The 16,782-nt window shown below is 43.0% G+C and overlaps 1 protein-coding gene across 6 annotated transcripts in view; it reads right to left on the bottom strand.

Moving 5' to 3' along the window:
* Positions 1-16,782, bottom strand: part of DENND5A (DENN domain containing 5A) — a 136,015-nt gene that overhangs the window by 41,337 nt on the left and 77,896 nt on the right. For all 6 annotated transcript variants that reach the window (XM_055282451.2, XM_055282455.1, XM_055282453.2 and 3 more), the window contains one exon: positions 1,569-1,886. In XM_055282451.2, the coding sequence (XP_055138426.1) occupies positions 1,569-1,886 (318 nt within the window). The remainder of the gene's footprint in view (positions 1-1,568; positions 1,887-16,782) is intronic.

The raw sequence follows: 16,782 nt of genomic DNA, 5'->3' as shown, positions 1-16,782 counted from the left end.
GCAGCAAATGATGAGAACAAAAGAAGAAAAACTGGAAAAAATAAATAAATAAAAGGAAAGGGACTCAGACACGGAGGAGAGAAAAGTCAAAGAGTTTCACTTAAAGATATCCAACAACTCAATGAAAGTGGAGATAAGATCTTTATGGGCAGAGAGAGATTCTGCCATGAAAGAAAAGGTGCTAATTATCTCAAAGGTCAGGGAGAAGCGAAGGAATGTGGGAGGTCAATTTAACAAAGCAACAAGGTTAAATTCTGGCTCTCTTGATTTTTTGTTTTCCCTCATATCACTTTCCTTCTTTCTGCAAAAAAAACCTTTCTTTTTTTTTTTTTTTTTGAGACAGAGTTTCACTCTTGTTGCCCAGGCTGGAGTGCAATGGCACCACCTCGGCTCACCGCCTCCCAGGTTCAAGTGATTCTCCTACCTCACCCTCCCCAGTAGCTGGGATTACAGGCATGCGCCACCATGCCCGGCTAATTTTGTATTTTTAGTAGAGATGGGGTTTCACCATGTTGGTCAGACTGGTCTTGAACTCCTAACCTCAGGTGATCCTCCCACCTCAGCCTCCCAAAGTGCTGGGATTACAGGCGTGAGCCACCACATCCAGCCCAAAAAACCTTTTTAATCTCACCAAATATTTCTGTTCCTCTTTAACTGCCCATGATTTTTGAAAAATATCTACTCTACTAAGCAAAAAAAAATCTGCTCCACTAAAGCAGAAAAAATGAAATATTTCACTAAAAAACAGCCCAACAAGATTATTACATTGGCCCATTGGTTTATAAGTAACTTATGAAAGTAATTTAACAGTGAGAATTCAAGAGGACTAGATTCTAGACTCAGCTACGTATTAGGCATTTAATCCTAGGCAGAACACTTAGGCTCTCTAAACCTTGGTTTCTTTGGCTATAAAACCTGTTCTATCTGCCTTAGGTTGCTGTGAAACTCAAAGGGCAATGTATCTAAAAGAGATCTGGGCCTGGCACGGTGGCTCACACTTATAATCCCACCATTTTGGGAGGCCAAGGCTGGAGGACTGCTTGAGCCCAGAAGTTTGAGACTAGCTGAGCAACATAGTGAGACCCTGTCTCTACAAAAAAAAAAAATTAATTGGGTGTGGTGGCATGCACGTGTGGTCCCAGCTACTTGAGAGGCTGAGGCAGGAGGATTATCTGAGCCCAGGAGATTGAGGCTACAGTGAGCCGTGACCATGCCACCACACTCCAGCCTGAGTGACAGAGTAAGAACCTGTCTCAAAAAAAAAAAGAGGTCTGAACACTAAGATTACTATCATGCTCTCTCCAATCACTGTGCTGTAGTGTTCACATTGAATGATAGCAGACTCTCCCTGATGTTCAAAGGGGAAGCTACCCAGATTTAGATTAAAGTAACATTTACTAGGATAACATCCGCCAGATGGAATTCAGAGTCCCCCATACAGAACATTCTTTCACTCTCACAAATATGAGTTGTCCAGAACTGGGTGCTTTCTCATCCCATACCTTACTTCACCAGGACAGCACCCTAGCACAGATTACACGTGTCACAGACTCATATACACATCTTACCTTTTCCAGGCTCACCCCAGTCCTCTTGACCAAGGCTTGCAGCCGGGCAATAGTTTCATTCTCCTTAAGAAGCTCGTAGGAATGCAAAGGGGAGCCAGCAATGTTCCCATTTCTCTTGTCTGAGACAAGCTCAGAGGCCCGAAGCCTCTTCAGCTTGGAGGCACTCTCACTGCAATGAAGATTCCCTTCAGGGGGAATTCCAAATGCCATGAGAATCTCAGAGACTTCCTGGACAAACTCCAATTTGTTGGGAAACTGTGGCAAGTCCTCTGGCAACTCAATGAAGTGGTTATCAATGTCCACAAAGCAGAGGTTAGCCTGGAAGTCAAAACAGGATGAGGAGTATGAATAACTCCAGAGCATTATGGGAAGAAGTTTTAGAAAGGTTAGTGAACAAGAGGGCAAAAACAAAACACCTGAAATGGCTATATTTGAGATATGGTATAAGGAAGATAGGGCTCAGAAATAAGACAGACTTGAGTTCCAATTTTACCCTGCCACATTCTCGTTGTGTGACCTTAGGAAAGTTACTTAACTTTTCTGATTCTATTTCCTTAGCTGTAAAATGGAGATAAAGAGATAAACAACTTATGTTAGAGTGGTGAGGATTTTATTATATCACAGATGTTTGGCATCAAACACAAAGTCTCATACATGGTAAACACTCATTAAATGTTTGGTAAAGGCCAGGCGCAGTGGCTCACATCTGCAATGCCAACACTCTGGGAGGCTGAGATGGGCAGATCACTTGAACCCAGACTGTTGTCCAGACTGGTCTGGGCATCATGGAGAAACTTAGTCTCTACAAAAAAATGCAAAAATTAGCCAGGGATGGTGGCATGCACCTACAGTCTCAGCTACTTGAGAGGCTGAGGTAGGAGGGATCGCCTGAGCCCAAGAAGCTGAGGCTGCAGTGAGCCATGATCACACCATTGCACTCCAGCCTGGGCAACAGAGTGAGACTCTGTCTCAAAAAATAAAAAATAAATGCCGGGTGAATTTGTGAATTCTATACTGAGTGAAAAGAACCCTAGGAGTGAGTTCAAAAAGTCTAGGTTCCAGATTTGACTCTGTTATGATCTCCCTCTATGACCCTGGGTATACCATTCTCTCTTTCTGAGCCTCAGTCTTAATTTGTAAGGTTTAGCGGCTGATCTTTGTTCTTTCTGTGCTTCCTTCTGGATTTAAAATTGCTTCTGAGAGAATGTAAAGAGATAGTGCTCATACACTGCTGATGAGGTAGATAATCAGGATTAACAAACAATTTAGGGGCCAGGAGCAGTGGTTCATGCCTGTAATCCCAGCACTTTGGGAGGCCGAGGCAGATCACCTGAGGTCAGAGGTTTGAGACCAGACTGGCCAACATGGTGAAACCCCATCTCTGCTAAAAGTACAAAAAGCAACCAGGTGTAGTGATGGGCACTTGTAATCCCAGCTACTCAGGAGGCTGAGACAGAACAATTGCTTGAACCCGGGAGGCAAAGGTTGCAGTAAGCTGAGATTGTGCTACTGCACTCCAGCCTGGGCAACAGTGTGAGACTCCTTCTCAAAAAACAAACTAACAAAAAAAACCCCACAGTAATGCGGCAGTATCTAGCTATCCCTATTTTACAGACAAAAACTGACACAGAGAGGTTAAGTAACATGCCAAAAGTCACACAGCTATTAACTAGTACAGCCGTGACTTGAACTCAGCTACCCTGACTTTAGTCATGTGCTTAAGCTCTTAACCATCTACTCTTCTCCTCTTTAGCGGTCTTGTACATTTAATTTAAATACTTTGTAGTTTAACAATGGTATACTATTCCACCATAAAAATGAATGAAATCCTGTCATTCATGGCAATATGGATGAGCCTGGAGGATATCATGTTAAGTGAAATAAGCTAGGCACAGAAAGATAAATACCACATGTTCTCACTTGTATGTGGGAGCTAAATATGTTGATCTCACTGAAGTAGAGAATAGAAGAGTGGTTACCAGAGACTGGGAAGGGTGGCAAAGAGGAGGAATAGAAAGAGACTGATTATCCAATACAAAATTATAGCTAGATAGGAGGAATGCAGTCTTCTATAGCACTGTAGGGTGACTACATTTAACAAAAATTTGTTGTATTTTTTCAAGTAGCTAGAAGAGAGGATTTTGAATGTTACCAATACAAATAAATAAAAAAGGCTTGAGATGATGGATAGCTAATTACCATTTGATCATTACATACACCCCCATTTGATCATTACATACACGTACTGAAATATACATACCCTGTAAATATGTATAATTGTGTGTCAATAAAAATGTGTGTGTACATATATATTTAAATACTTTGTTATTCTTGTCCCTGTTGAAATGTTCTTGCAGGTATAAATTACAAAAGCCTTTCATTTTTGTATATTTATCTTATACTCATGAATCTGTTCTAGCCAAGACAACATTGCCTTCATTGCAGTACATTATTAAATGCTTAAGGGTGCTTCTGTTCCATTCGTGTAACAGAGATAATAATATTACCAATGTCATAGATTTGAGGATTATATGACAATAAATGTCAAGGATTTAGCACAGTGCCAGGCACATAGTACATAATAAATGTTAATCAACATTGTTATAATCATCATGGAATATACAGTCTGAATGGACATATATACAATATTAATGGATAGAAAAAAATCCATGAGAAAATGCTAATAATCCCAAATTTACTTGTTAATTGAATGTAAATATTTCCAAAATCTCAGCAAGATTTTTTTCTGAAGGGTGTTGTCTCCTAACTAATTCTGAATTTTGTCTGGAAGAATAAAAGAAAAAAATAGCCAAGACCATTGAAGGGAGACTTGCCTTACTAGATTCTAAAATAGACAAAAACAATAATCCACTAGAAAAGGTCTTGAATAGACCTGAATATAGCCTGAATATTTGTCCCTGCTCAAATCTCATATTGAATTATGATCTCCAGTGCTGGAGGTGGAGCCAGGTGAGAGGTGTTTTGGTCCTGGGCTGGATCCCTCATGGCTTGGTGCTATCTTTGTGACAGTGAGTTCTCAAAAGATCTGATAATTTAAAAGTGTGTGGCACCTCCCAACCACTCTCTCTCTCATGCTCCTGCTCTGGCCATGTGACATCCCTGCTCCCCATTCACCTTCAACTATGATTGTAAGCTTCCTGAGGCCTCCCCAGAAGCCAAGCAGATGCCAGCACCATGCTTTCCATAAAGTCTGCAGTACAATAAGCTAATTAAACCTCTTTTCTTTAAAAATTATCCAGTCTTGCTACTGTAGTCCCAGCTACTTGGGAGGCTGAGACAGGGGAATCGCTTGAACCTGGGAGGCGGAGGTTGCAGTGAGCCGAGACTGCGCCACTGCACTCCAGCCTGGCAACAGAGAGAGACCTCATCTCAAAAAAATACATATATATATATATATATATCTCCAGTCTCAGGTATTTCTTTATAGCAATACAAGAATGGCATATATATATATGTATCTCCAGTCTCAGGTATTTCTTTATAGCAATACAAGAATGGCCTAATGCAAGACCCATGCATTGTAGGTGAATTTTTCAACAAATGTTTTGGGGACAAATGCTGTCCATTTAAAAAGGTTAACATAGGCCGGGCGTGGTGGCTCACGCCTGTAATCCCAGCGCTTTGGGAGACCAAGGCAGGTGGATCACCTGAGGTCAGGAGATCAAGACCAGCCTGACCAACATGGAGAAACCCTGTCTCTACTAAAAATACAAAATTAGCCGGGCGTGTTGGCACATGCCTGTGATCCCAGCTACTCGGGAGTCTGAGGTAGGAGAATCACTTGAACCCAGGAGGCGAAGGTTGCAGTGAGCCAAGTTGGCGTCATTACACTCCAGCCTGGAAACGAGAGCGAAACTCCATCTCTAAATAAATAAATAAATAAATAAATAGGTTAACATAATACTATACTCAAAAATAAAATTTGAGGCTGGGCACAGCGGCTCATGCCTGCAATGCCAGCACTTTGGGAGGCTGAGGTGGGTGGATCGCTTGAGGCCAGGAGTTCAAGCCCCAGCCTGGTCAACATGCCAAAACCCCGTCTCTACTAAAAACACAAAAATTAGCCAGGCATGATAGCGTACACCTGTAATCTCAGCTACATGGGAGGCTGAGGCACGAGAATCATTTGAACCCAGGAGGCAGAGGTTGCAGTGAGCTGAGATCATGCTACTGTACTCCAGCCTGGGTGACAGACCAAGACTCTGTTTCAAATAAATAAAAATTGAGAGATGTTGAAAATTTAAATTTTTTTAAAAGCCACTTTTATGTTTTTAAAATAGTCCTATGGGCCGAGCATGGTAGCTCACACCTGTAATTTCAGCATTTTGGGAGCCTGAGGTAGGAGAATGGCTTGAGTCCAGGAGCTCAAGACCAGCCTATGCAACATAGCGAGACCTCGTCTCTACTAAAAATTTTAAAAGTAGCTGAGTATGGTGGCACACGCTTGTAATTCTAGCTAATAAATTCAGCCTTGGAAGGCTGAAGAGGACTGCTTAAGCCCAGGAGTTCAAGGTTGCAATGAGCTATAATTGTGCCACTGCACTCCAGTCTGGGCAATAAAGTGAGACCCTGTCTCAAAAAAAAGCAAACAGGAAAAAATCTTTTAGAGGTACATACTGAATATATCTGGATGGCAAAATAATGCTGTATGGGATTTGCTTTAAAATAATCCACTAGGTGGAGTGGAGAGGAGGATATATACAGAAGAGTAGCCATGAGTTGATGATAGTTGAATAATAATGGATGTGGCCCAGTGTGCTGGCTCACTCCTGTAATGCCAGCACTTTGGGAGGCCAAGGCAGGCAGATCACTAGAGGTCAGGAGGTCGAGACCAGCCTGGACAACATGGCGAAACCCTGTCTCTACTAAAAATACAAAACTTGGCCAGGTGTGTTGGCACCCACCTGCAGTCCCAGCTACTCAGGAGGCTGAGGCAGGGGAATCACTTGAACCTGGGAGGTGGAGGTTTCAGTGAGCTGAGATCATGCCACTGCACTCCAGCCTGGGTGACACAGCAAGACTCTGTCTCAAAAAAAAAAAAAAAAAAAAAAGATGCTAATCTCTTTACCCTTACATCCATCTGATATTTTCCATAAAAAAAGTAAAAAAATAAAATCAACCCCCAAAAGTATTAAAAGAAAATATATGCCAAGCATGGTGGCTCACACCTATAATCCCAGCACTTCGGGAGGCAAAGGTAGGCAGATCACTTGAGGTCAGGAGTTTGAGACCAGCCTGTCCCAGCTACTCGGGAGGCTAAGGCAGGAAAATTCCTTGATTCTCCTGCCTCCTGAGAGGCAGAGGTTATAGTGAGCTGACATCGGACCACTGCACTCCAGCCTGGGCGACAGAGCAAGACTCTCTCAAAATAAATAAATAAAATTGCCGGGCGCGGTGGCTCACGCTTGTAATCCCAGCACTTTGGGAGGCCGAGGCGGGCGGATCACGAGGTCAGGAGATCGAGACCACGGTGAAACCCCGTCTCTACTAAAAATACAAAAAATTAGCCGGGCACGGTGGCGGGCGCCTGTAGTCCCAGCTACTCGGAGAGGCTGAGGCAGGAGAATGGCGTGAACCCGGGAGGCGGAGCTTGCAGTGAGCCGAGATTGCGCCACTGCACTCTAGCCTGGGCGACAGAGCGAGACTCCGTCTCAAAAAAAAAAAATAAATAAATAAATAAATAAATAAATAAAATTAAAATATAAAAGATGACTATACTATCTTAGGGTGGAGTTAGGCTTTCTAAACTTTACACAAGGCTAGAACCATAAAGATAAATACTGCCATAAAAAAAAAGTTAAAAGATATTCTAGGTATGTTGGCTTGCACCTGTAATACCAGAGTTTTGGGAAGCTGAGTTGAGAGGATCACTTGAGTTTGAGACCAACCTGGGGAAGACAGCAAGACCCCATTTCTTAAAAAAAAAATTAAAAGACAAAACAATCTAGGAAACAATAATTTTTACACAAAACATGTAAAAAGTTCATAATCAAAGAAATCATTAAGACAATTAGTCCAACTTAAAAATGAAAATAGGATATGAAAGGCAAACAGAAGATTAACTTCAAATATATGAGATGATGTTCAATTTCAATTGAACCAGGAAATGCAAACAAAATATTTTTCACCTTATTAGACTGGCAAAAATTTTAAAGATTTATAATGTCCAGTGCTGACTTACTAGGAAACAAAAATTCCATATGTTGTTATTGGGAATATAAACTGGTAATTTTCTGGGGAGAAACTTAGGTAGTTTTTTTTCCAGCCCAACCCAAGAATCAGAATATTGCCAGTACTTTTACCTAACTATGCGCTCCACCCCAATCTGATCCCCCAACCTACATATTCCTTTTTTTTTTTTTTTTTTTTGAGATGGAGTCTTACTGAGGTGTCCAGGCTGGAGTGCAATGGCTCACTGCAACCTCTGATTCCCAGATTCAAGCAATTTTCCTGCCCCAGCCTCCTGAGTGGCTGGGCCTACAGGTGCACACCACCACGCCTACCTAATTTTTGTATTTTTAGTAGAGATGGGGTTTCACCACATTGGCCAGGCTGCTCTTAAACTCCTAACCTCAAGTGATCCACCGGCCTCAGCCTCCCGAAGTGCTGGGATTACAGGCATGAGCCACCATGCCCAGCCCAACCTACACATCCCTGGTCCCAGGTAATCACTATCCTGAATTCTACATTTATTATCTTTTTGCCTTTTGATTTTTAATTTATTGTATATGTATATTTAAATTTTTACATATTTTTAAATTTCATATAGGTTTTTAACTTTTTTTTTTTTTTTTGAGACAGAGTTTTGCTCTATTGCCCAGTCTGGAGTGCAGTGGCACAATCATAGCTCACTGCAGCCTTGACTTCCTGGGCTGCCAAGTAGCTTGGACTATAGGCACACACCATCACACCTGGCTAATTGTTGTTGTTGTTAAGACAGAGTGTCGCTGTGTTGCCCAGGCTGGTCTTGAACTCCTGGCCTCAGGCAATCCTCCCACCTCAGCCTCCCAAAATACTGGGTGGGATCAGGTGTGAGCCACCACGCCCAGCCAGGTTTTTAAATTTTATGCAAGGATTATCATTCCTTAAGCAGTCTTTTGGTAGTAACTTCAATCAACATTAGGTTGAGATTCAACCATTTTGTTGTGTGTAGCCATACTTCATTCATTTTCACTCTTCTATAATATTCCACCATGTGAATATAACATAATGTATTGATCAGTTTTCCTATTAAAAGACATTTGAGGCTGGGCACCATGGCTCATGCCTGTAATCCCAGCTACTAAGGAGGCTGAGGCAGGAGAATCACTTGAACCTGGGAGGCAGAGGTTGCAGTGAGCCGAGATCACGCCATTGCACTCCAGCGAAACTCCATCTCAAAAAAAAAAGACATTCAGGCCGGGCACAGTGGCTCACGCCTGTAATCCCAGCACTTTGGGAGGCTGTGGGCGCATCACAAGGTCAGGAGATCGAGACCATCCTAGCCAACATAGTGAAACCCCGTCTCTACTAAAAATGCAAAAAATTAGCCGGGCGTGATGGCGGGTGCCTATAGTCCCAGCTACTTGGAAGGCTGAGGCAGGAGAATGTCGTGAACCTGGGAGGCGGAGCTTGCAGTGAGCCGAGATCGCGCCATTGCACTCCAGCCTGGGCGACAGAGCAAGACTCCGTCTCAAAAAAAAAAAAAAAAAAAAAAAAAGGACATTTGAGTTGTTTTTTGTTTACTGTATTTACACTGATTGTTATTACATGTTTTCTTGGACTCCTGCAAGATTTTATATATGGGTACATCCTAGGAGTAGAACCACAGTGTTGTAAGGTATGCAAATATCCCATTTTAGAAAATGATGCCTAGCTGTATTCCAAAGTGGTTGCAACAATTTACATTTTTAACGGGCAAACTAAAGTGATCCTACTTATCCAAATACCTCCCAAAACTTGGTATTATCACACTTCTTGAAATCTGCCAACAAAATGAGCATAAAATGGCATTGTATCGTGTATTTGATTTCACTTCCCTGATTAAGAAATTAAGAAAAATTAAGAAATGTGCATTTTTTACGCAATGCCTGTTCATATCTTATGCCATGTTTCTATTGAGTTGCTTATCACCTTCTTATCCACTTGCAGTTCTTTATATTCTCTTGATATTAACTCTTTGTAGGTTATATATGTTATATATTTCTTCAGTTTTTATCTTTAAGGTGTCTTTTTCTTCATTTAGAAAATCCAATTTATCAGGCTGGGCACAGTGCCTCACGCCTGTAATCCCAGCACTTTGGGAGGCCAGGTGGGTGGATCACCTGAGGTCAGGAGTTCAAGACCAGCCTGACCAACATGGTGAAACCTCATCTCTACTAAAAATACAAAAATTAGCCGGGCATTGTGGCACACACCTGTAATCCCAGCTAATTGGGAGGCTGAGGCAGGAGAATCATTTGAACCCAGCAGTCGGAGTCTGCAGTGAGTCGAGATCGCACCACTGCACTCCAGCCTGGGTGACGGTGTGAGACTCTGGACCAATTAAAAAAAAATCCAATTATCAATCTTTTATTATCTTTGATGGATAGTGCTTTTTATAACTTGTTTACAAAACTCTTTCCCTAGCCAGAAGTCAGAAAGGTATTTATTAATATTTTCTTCCACAAGATTTAAACTTGTGCTTTTGACATTTAACTTCTTAATCCATCTGAAGTTGATTTTGTTATGGTTTACTTTATTCCCCCATAGATAAGCAATTTTTCCAGCTCAATTATTAAATAGCTCTTCCTTGAGCATGTATCCCTATTATATATCTAAATGTTGTTTCACTGATCTGTTTCTCCCTGTGCCAACAAGTCATATTCTAAAAGAAGACACTGCAGGGGCTAGGGGAGGGATAGCATTAGGACAAATACCTAACGTAGATAACAGGTTGATGGATGCAGCAAACCACCATGGCACGTGTATACCTATGTTACAACCCTGCACGTTCTGCACATGTATCCCAGAACTTAAGATGTATGTGTGTCTGTGTGTGCTTGTATATTTGTGTATCTGTGTGTCTCTGTACATGTCTGTGTCTACGTGTGTGTTGTCCCTGTATGTGTGGTCTGCATCTGTGTGTGTGGCTGTGTATGTTGTCTGTGTCTTTGTGCCTCTGTGTGAGTTGTCTATGTATTTGTATGTGTGTATCTGTGTCTGTGTTGTCTGTGTGTGTGTGTTTTCTGGATGTTTATGTGTCTGTGCATGTGTATCTATTGTATCTCTGTGTGTTGTCTCTGTGTCTGTGATAATAAAAAAGAAAAAAGAAAAAAGAAGACACTGAAGGGTAGGCGTAGGTCCAGCTTAGTACAACTATTCCATAAACTCTCAATCTATTAAAACTGCATGTTTAACAAGTCCATGTGTGTATCATTCAATAAACTTTTGCTGAGTGCATAAATTACTCTGTCTACCAATCTATAACTAAGAAAGAGAGCTTTCCCATGTCAAAAATTCAAAGACTGTAAGAATCACTTTAAATTTCACTTTCTAGAGCTCCTCCACTGGATAACAACTTTGAACCCCACCTAGTTAAAAGGCCAATAAATGTTTAACTTAACACCTAAAAATAGGCTACATTTTCCTTATTCCTTTAAGATTTTAAAATTATGTCATCAGGCTGCGCCACTACAAGAAATAAAGACAGAATTAAACCATCTAGTCATGAAGATCACCTGCCTCATAAGCCCTGTCCATACACCTAACAAAACAAGGCACTGTGACCCACGAAAGGCACACAATGCAATCATTTACCTCCTCAGTTACCCTCTCCTCAGAAGAAAAAAGCAGTTTCTCCAATAGGAAACACAGAAACAGCTAGAAATAACTATATCTACTAAACAATGCTTGGTTGGCTTTTCTCCCACTACTGTGAACCAAATATAGAGTCTGTAAAGAATCTTTAAAACTCCAATGCTGTGTCCACATTTGTGGAAACCTTTGGTCAGAGGTGGGTAGAGAAGAAATATGCCCATGCACATTTCAGAGATGAATTAGATTAAGATAAGATAGGAGCCTCTGAGTAGGCACCACTAGCCATTCTTTGCAAAAATTGGTTGAAGTTAATATACCCCTAGAGATTGAGTTTTAAAAGAGCCAGGTGCGGTGGCTCACGCCTGTAATCCCAGTACTTTGGGAGGCTGAGGCGGGCGGATCACTTGAAGTCAGGAGTTCAAGACCAGTCTGGCCAACATGGTGAAACCCCGTCTCTACTAAAAATACAAAAAAATTAGCCGGGCTTTGTGGTATGTGCCTGTAGTCCCAGCTACTCGGGAGGCTGAGGCAGGAAAATTGCTTGATCCCGTGAGGCAGAGGTTGCAGTGAGCTGAGATGGCACCACTGTACTCCAGCCTAGGCAACAGAGCAAGACTCCATCTCAAACAAAAAAAAAAGAAGAAAGAATTGGGCTAAAGGAGGGAGTGGTAAAAAAGCAAATTACTACACTTATACAATAGTAAATTACTAGACTCATACAATAGCCTCATGCTGTTTCCTCCCACCATACAGAGGGGCTCTAGCACACAGAAGCACTTACAAAATACTAGGAACTCCTCATATACCCTCCTTCCTCAGCTGACGAGGGGTTACTTCTTACATAACAGCTTTGGGGAGAGTAGCCTGGAAGAGGTACTGAATGCCAAGTGATCAGTTTTCCTCCATTAACCTCCTGCCTTGTTGAGAGGGATTATGGGTAGACTTAGCTGCTCTGAGGTAGTGATCACATGGATCCCCCAAATCCCAAGAAGTCTTCCAAATATCTTCCGCTCAAGGTCACAATGATCTTTCCCAATGCTCAATTCCTAATACCAAAAAAACAGCCAGCCTGTTTCTCCAGTCCATCCTCATGTTATTCATTGAAAAGGAGTTCAACACACAGATGACTGGGAAAAAGCTATTGAAGGAGTGTCCTGAGAAAATGGGGGAAAAGTAGGAAAGAGGGGTCCAAGATAGAAAAAAATGGTACCCCTTTCTTTACTCTAATATCCTTTGCTTAATTCTGTAATATAGCTGTGGATGAAATGCCTCCTTCCCGAACTCAGACAACGAAGCTCCAAAGAGAAGCATTAAGACAAAGGATGCCTCACAAAGGCAGCTCAGCACTTTCACTTGCTCAGGGCCAACTGAGCTCATGTGTTGGTGCAAAAAGGAACAAAGAGCTTTTTACAGACTTCTGATGCCCAAAGACAGCAGTAACTGATGAATTCTGATTTGGTGGGGGGCGGGGGGGGCTAGGAAATGTACACTCTCTGTCCCTCTGGAGAAAGTCCTTTTTATAAACCAAGCTTGCCCCACTTCACTACCCTGATGATGCCCCCTCACACAGTCCCAGGTGAATTTCCCCAGCCCTGCCGGATATGGTTTGGCTGTGTCCCCACCCAAATCTCATCTTAAATTCTCACATGTTGTGGGAGAGACCCGGTGGGGGATAGTTGAATCATGGGGGCAGGTCTTTCCCATACTGTTCTTGTGACAGTGAATAAGTCCCAAGAGATCTGATGGTTTTATAAGGGGGAGTTTCCCTGCAGAAGCTCTCTCTTTGCCTGCTGCCATCCATGTAAACATGACTTGCTCCTCCTTGCCTTCCACCATGATTGTGAGGCTTCCCCAGCCACAAGGAACTGTTAAGTCCATTAAACCTCTTTTTCTTCCCACTCTCAGGTATGTCTTTATCAGCAGCATGAGAAAAGACTAATACAGTTAATTGGTACCAGTAGAGTGGGGCGCTGCTTAAAAGATACCCAAAAATGCATAAGCAACTTTGAAACTGGGTATCAGGCAGAGGTTGGAACAGTTTGGAGGGACCAGGAGAAAACAGGAAAATGTGGGAAAGTTTGGAACTCCCTAGAGACTTGTTGAATGGCTTTGACCAAAATGCTGATAATGATATGGACAATGAAATCCAGGCTGAGGTGGTCTCAGATGAAGATAAAGAACTTGCTGGGAACTGGAGCAAAGGTGACTCTTGTTGTGTTTTACCGAAGGGACTGGCGGCATTTTGCCCCTACCCTAGAGATTTGTGTGACTTTGAACTTAAGAGAGATGATCTAGGGTATCTGGCAGAAGAAATTTCTAAGCAGCAAAGCATTCAAGAGGTCTCTTGGGTGCTGTTAAAGACATTCAGTTTTAAAAGGGAAACAGCATAAACGTTTGGAAAATTTGCAGCCTGACAATGCGATAGAAAAGGAAATCCCACTTTCTGAGGAAAAAAGTCAAACTGGCTACAGAAATTTACATAAGTAACAAGGAGCCAAATGTTAATCCCCAAGACAATGGGGGTAAATGTCTCCAGGGCATATCAGAGGTCTCCACGGCAGCCCCTCCCTTTATAGGCCTGGAGGCCTAGGAGGAAAAAGTGGTTTTGTGGGCCAGACACAGGGTCCCCATGCTGTGTGCAGCCTAGGGACTTGGTGCCCTGCATCCCAGCTGCTCCAGCTGTGGCTGAAAGGGGCTATCATAGAGCTCAGGCTGTGGCTTCAGAGGGTGCAAGCCCCAAGCCTTGGCAGCTTCCACGTGGTGTTGAGCCTGCAAGTACATAGAAGTCAAGAATTGGGGTTTGGGAACCTCTGCCTAGATTTTTGCAGAGGTATGGAAATACCTGGATGCCCAGAGAGAAGTTTGCTGCAGGGACAGTGCCCTCATGGTGAACTTCTGCTAGAGTAGTGCGGAAGGGAAATGTAGGGTCAGAACCCCCACACAGAGTCCCTACTGAGACACTGCCTAATGGAGCTGTGAGAAGACAGCCACCATCCTTCAGACCCCAGAATGGTAGATCCACTGACAGCTTGCACCGTGTGCCTGGAAAAGCTGCAGACACTCAATGCCAGCCCATAAAAGCAGCCAAGAGGGAGGCTGTACCCTGCAAAGCCACAGGGGTGGGGCAGCCCAAGACTATGGGAACCCACCTCTTTTTTTGTTGCTGTTGTTTGGATTTTTTTGGTGCTTTTTTGGGGTTTTTTTTGAGACGGAGTTTCGCTACCGTTGCCCAGGCTAGAGTGCAATGGCACAATCTCGGCTCACTGCAACCTCCACCTCCCAGGTTCAAGCAATTCTCCTGCCTCAGCCTCTCGAGTAGGTGGGATAACAGTCTTGCGCCACCATGCCCAGCCAATTTTGTGTTTTAAGTAGAGATGGGGTATCTCCATGTTGATCAGGCTGGTCTTGAACTCCCGACCTCAGGTGATCCACCTGCCTCAGCCTCCCAAAGTGCTGGGATTACAGGGGTGAGCCACTGCGCCCGGCCAGGGACCTTGCATCAGTGTGACCTGGATGTGAGACATGGAGTCAAAGGAGGTCATTCTGGAACTTTAAGATTTGACTGCACCACTGGATTTCAGACTTGCATGGGGCCTGCAGCCCTTTGTTTTTGGCCAATTTCTCCCATTTGGAATGGCTGTATTTATCTAATGCCTGTACCCTCATTGTATCTAGGAAGTAACTAACTTGCTTTTGATTTTACAGGCTTATAAGGAAAGGACTTGCCTTGTCTCAGATGAGACTATGGACTTTTGAGTTAATGCTGAAATAAGACTTTGAGGGACTGTTGGGAGGCATGATTGGTTATGAAATGTGAGGGCATAAGATTTGGGAGGGGCCAGGGCAGAGTGATATGGTTTGGCTGTGTCCCCACCCAGAGCTCATCTTAAATTCCCATGTGTTGTGGTAGGGCCCCAGTGGGGGGTAGTTGAATCATGGGGGCAGGTCTTTCCCATGCTGTTCTCATGCTAGTAAATAAGTCTCACAAGATCTGATGGTTTTACAAGGGGGAGTTTCCCTGCACAAGCTCTCTCTTTGCCTGCTGACATTCATGTAAGATGTGACTTGCTCCTCCTTGCCTTCCACCATGATTGTGAGGCTTTCCCAGCCACATGGAACTCTAAGTCCATTAAACCTCTTTCTTTTGTAAACTGCCCGGTCTCAGGTATGTCTTTATCAGCGGTGTAAAAATGGACTAATACACTGCCCCAAAGCTTCCTTCTAAGACTGTAGTTAAAAGATACCACATACTTTAAAGATGTGCATCAAAATATCAAAAGTAGTTATCTCTGGGTGGTAAAATTTGAGGTAATTTTAATTTTATTGTTTATGTTTTTGTGTACTGTTAGCATTTTTTACTATGAACATGTCATTTCTGAGATACCCCAAAGTTGTCTTTCAAAGCCAGCTCTTTTCCCCCAGTCTAAGGTTTTCCACGGAAACTACACAGGCTCAGATACCCCAGAGCTTATCTGCTAAAAAATCCAGGTAGAAAATATCCAGCTATATAACTGCTCCCACAAATGTGTGACCTTCAGAAGAAAAGTGTGGATAAACTAGGACTCTGAAACCCAAGAACCACTTATGAAGCACACACAGGTAATTCTACTGTTCCACTGTCACCACTCCTTCCCAAGCAGACTACAGGGGAGGCCAGAAGCTCAGATGCAAAGTTTGCAGCAGGGATGGGGAATACAGCAACATGGAGGCTCCAATAGCCCAGAATAGAGAGAACTTTTGGGTTTCTTTTTTGTTTTTTTTTTGAGGTGGAGTCTCACACTGTCACCCAGGCTGGAGTGCAGTGGCACGATCCACCCAGGCTGGAGTGCAGTGGCGTGATCTCAGCTCACTGCAGCCTCTGGCTCCGGGGTTCAACAATTCTCCTGCCTCAGCCTCCCAAGTACCTGGGACTACAGGCGTGCACCACCGTGCCTGGCTAATATTTTTGTATTTTTAGTAGAGATGGAGTTTCACTATATTGACCAGACTGGTCTCGAACTCCTGACCTCAGGTGATCCACCCGCCTTGGCCTCCCAAAGTGATGGGATTACAGGCATGAGCCACCACACCCGGCCAACTTTTGGGTTTCTTAAACAACCCACAGTTTCTTAAACAGTCCCATTAAGAAACCTGTTGATCCCTCAGAGGTCCCTTTGTATAGCCGTATACATGAAGCACATAGGGGACAACGTTGAAAAATCCTAGAAGGATCAGAATTTGCCCAAGTATAAAGAAAGCTGATGCCAAAGAGGAAAATAAAACTGAGAAATCTGGCTTCTTGCTTAGTGGCCTATTTATTAAATTATGCACATAGCTCACCTCTTTGGCCTTCCACCTTCAACAATTTTTTGTTATTGTTCTTTTTGTGACTTTACAGAATTATAATTAGGTTGACTAAGTTGTATCAATATTAAAT

This window comes from Symphalangus syndactylus, chromosome 6, assembly GCF_028878055.3.
Source record: "Symphalangus syndactylus isolate Jambi chromosome 6, NHGRI_mSymSyn1-v2.1_pri, whole genome shotgun sequence".
NCBI classification, from domain to species: domain Eukaryota; kingdom Metazoa; phylum Chordata; class Mammalia; order Primates; family Hylobatidae; genus Symphalangus; species Symphalangus syndactylus.
Note: the sequence above shows the minus strand (reverse complement) of the source record. Positions and strands in the feature narration are given on the sequence as shown.